This window comes from Gobius niger, assembly GCF_951799975.1.
Source record: "Gobius niger genome assembly, contig: SUPER_10_unloc_3, whole genome shotgun sequence".
NCBI lineage: Eukaryota > Metazoa > Chordata > Actinopteri > Gobiiformes > Gobiidae > Gobius > Gobius niger.
The window spans coordinates 205,344-207,500 of NW_027639330.1; the positions used below are offsets into that span (position 1 = coordinate 205,344).

At 52.7% G+C, this 2,157-nt stretch overlaps 1 protein-coding gene across 1 annotated transcript in view; it reads left to right on the plus strand.

Moving 5' to 3' along the window:
* Positions 1–775: 775 nt before the first annotated feature.
* LOC306969806 (nuclear factor 7, ovary-like) overlaps positions 776–2,157 on the plus strand; it is a gene marked incomplete at its 3' end in the record, with an annotated part of 1,973 nt that continues 591 nt past the window's right edge. Inside the window, exons 1-2 of the mRNA XM_079583033.1 lie at positions 776–1,208; positions 1,810–2,157. The exon at positions 1,810–2,157 is cut by the window's right edge and continues 591 nt beyond it. Coding sequence (XP_079439159.1) covers positions 777–1,208; positions 1,810–2,157 — 780 coding nt within the window. The 5' untranslated portion in view covers position 776. The remainder of the gene's footprint in view (positions 1,209–1,809) is intronic.

Sequence of the window (2,157 nt, forward strand, 5' to 3'; positions counted from 1 at the left end):
AGAGGGAAGTCCAGGGAGTGGGACATCCAGGGAGAGGGACGTCCAGGGAGAGAGACGTCCAGGGAGAGGGACGTCCAGGGAGAGGGACGTCCAGGGAGAGAGACGTCCAGGGAGAGGACCTCAGAGCTTTAGTCAGGAGGGAGTTACTGCAGCCGCCGCTTTCTAAAACTAGTGTTTGAGTGATGTCACAGCTCTAAAGCCGATGATGTAACGTGAGGTTAAATGATTTAGTTTAGAGGAAATGTTGGGTCTCGTCCAGAGAGATGCAGTGACTCATGTTCATCCGGTCATTTACACGTTTCCTTTTAACGACTTTTCAAAGTGTTAATAGGAAGAACTGGCTCCGCCCACACTGGGTTCGGTGACGTCATCACATTCTAGAACCTGTAATTCTCGCCTGCCCGAAACTGAGCTGCAGTTTATGATGTGAATGTAAGATATCAGGTTTGTGAGGGGAGGAGCCTGTCATGAGGGAGGAGCCTGTCATGAGGGAGGAGCCTGTTGTGAGGGAGGAGCCTGTCATGAGGGAGGAGCCTGTTGTGAGGGAGGAGCCTGTCGTGAGGGAGGAGCCTGTTGTGAGGGAGGAGCCTGTCATGAGGGAGGAGCCTGGAGGTGACTCCGTGAGATCGATGAGTTTTTATTTTCACAGGTTCTGATTCTTCCTGATGTTAAAGGTGAGTCTGGATCCTGATTGGCTGCATGGCTCCTCTGCTGCTGTTGTTCTTCTGAGATCTTCCTGCTGCTCATCTTCTCTCTGTGGCTTCAGGTGGATCATCATGGCGTCCAGACTGGAGCAGGACCTGAGCTGTCCCATCTGCTGTGAGCTCTTCAGAGATCCTGTGGTTCTGAGCTGCAGCCACAGCTTCTGTAAGGTCTGTTTGGAGAACTGGTGGAAGGACAAACCCCTGAAGACCTGTCCAGTCTGTGAGAGCAAGATCTCCATGGATCCATCACTGAGCCTCACCCTGAAGAACCTGGTGGAGACGTTCACAGAGGAGAGAAGACAAACATCTCCAGCACAGCCTGAGTGCAGTCTTCACTCTGAGACGCTGCGGCTCTTCTGTGAGGACCATCAGGACCTGATCTGCCTGGTCTGCAGAGACTCCAGGACTCACAAAGACCACAGCTTCAGACCCATCGAGGAGGCGGCTCAGGAGCTGAGAGAGCAGCTGAGGAGAGACCTCACACCTGTACAGGAGAACCTGAAGGTAAGAGACCTCACACCTGTACAGGAGAACCTGAAGGTAAGAGACCTCACACCTGTACAGGAGAACCTGAAGGTAAGAGACCTCACACCTGTACAGGAGAACCTGAAGGTAAGAGACCTCACACCTGTACAGGAGAACCTGAAGGTAAGAGACCTCACACCTGTACAGGAGAACCTGAAGGTAAGAGACCTCACACCTGTACAGGAGAACCTGAAGGTAAGAGACCTCACACCTGTACAGGAGAACCTGAAGTTGAGAGACCTCACACCTGTACAGGAGAACCTGAAGGTGAGAGACCTCACACCTGTACAGGAGAACCTGAAGGTAACTAACTCTAACTCTCTCTGATGTTTCTCCTCAGGTCCTGGTTCTTTCTAACTCTCTCTGATGTTTCTCCTCAGGTCCTGGTTCTTTCTAACTCTCTCTGATGTTTCTCCTCAGGTCCTGGTTCTTTCTAACTCTCTCTGATGTTTCTCCTCAGGTCCTGGTTCTTTCTAACTCTCTCTGATGTTTCTCCTCAGGTCCTGGTTCTTTCTAACTCTCTCTGATGTTTCTCCTCAGGTCCTGGTTCTTTCTAACTCTCTCTGATGTTTCTCCTCAGGTCCTGGCTCGGAGCAGAGCACAGTTGGAGTCTTCAGAGGCTCATATCACGGCCCAGGCCCGACGCGCTCAGACACAGATCAGAGCTCAGTTTGAGAAGCTGCACCAGTTCCTGAGGGAGGAGGAAGAGTCCAGGATGAAGGCTCTGAGGGAGGAAGAGGAGCAGAAGACTCAGAGGATGAAGGACATGATGGCGGCCGTGAGCAGAGACATGGAGGCCGTGTCCCAGAGCGTCTCAGAGACAGAGGAGCTGCTGAGAGCAGCAGACGCCTCCTTCCTGCTCCAGTACAAGACTGCAGCAAAGAGGCTGCAGCAGCGCCCCCTGGTGGAGGACATGGGACCAGGAGCT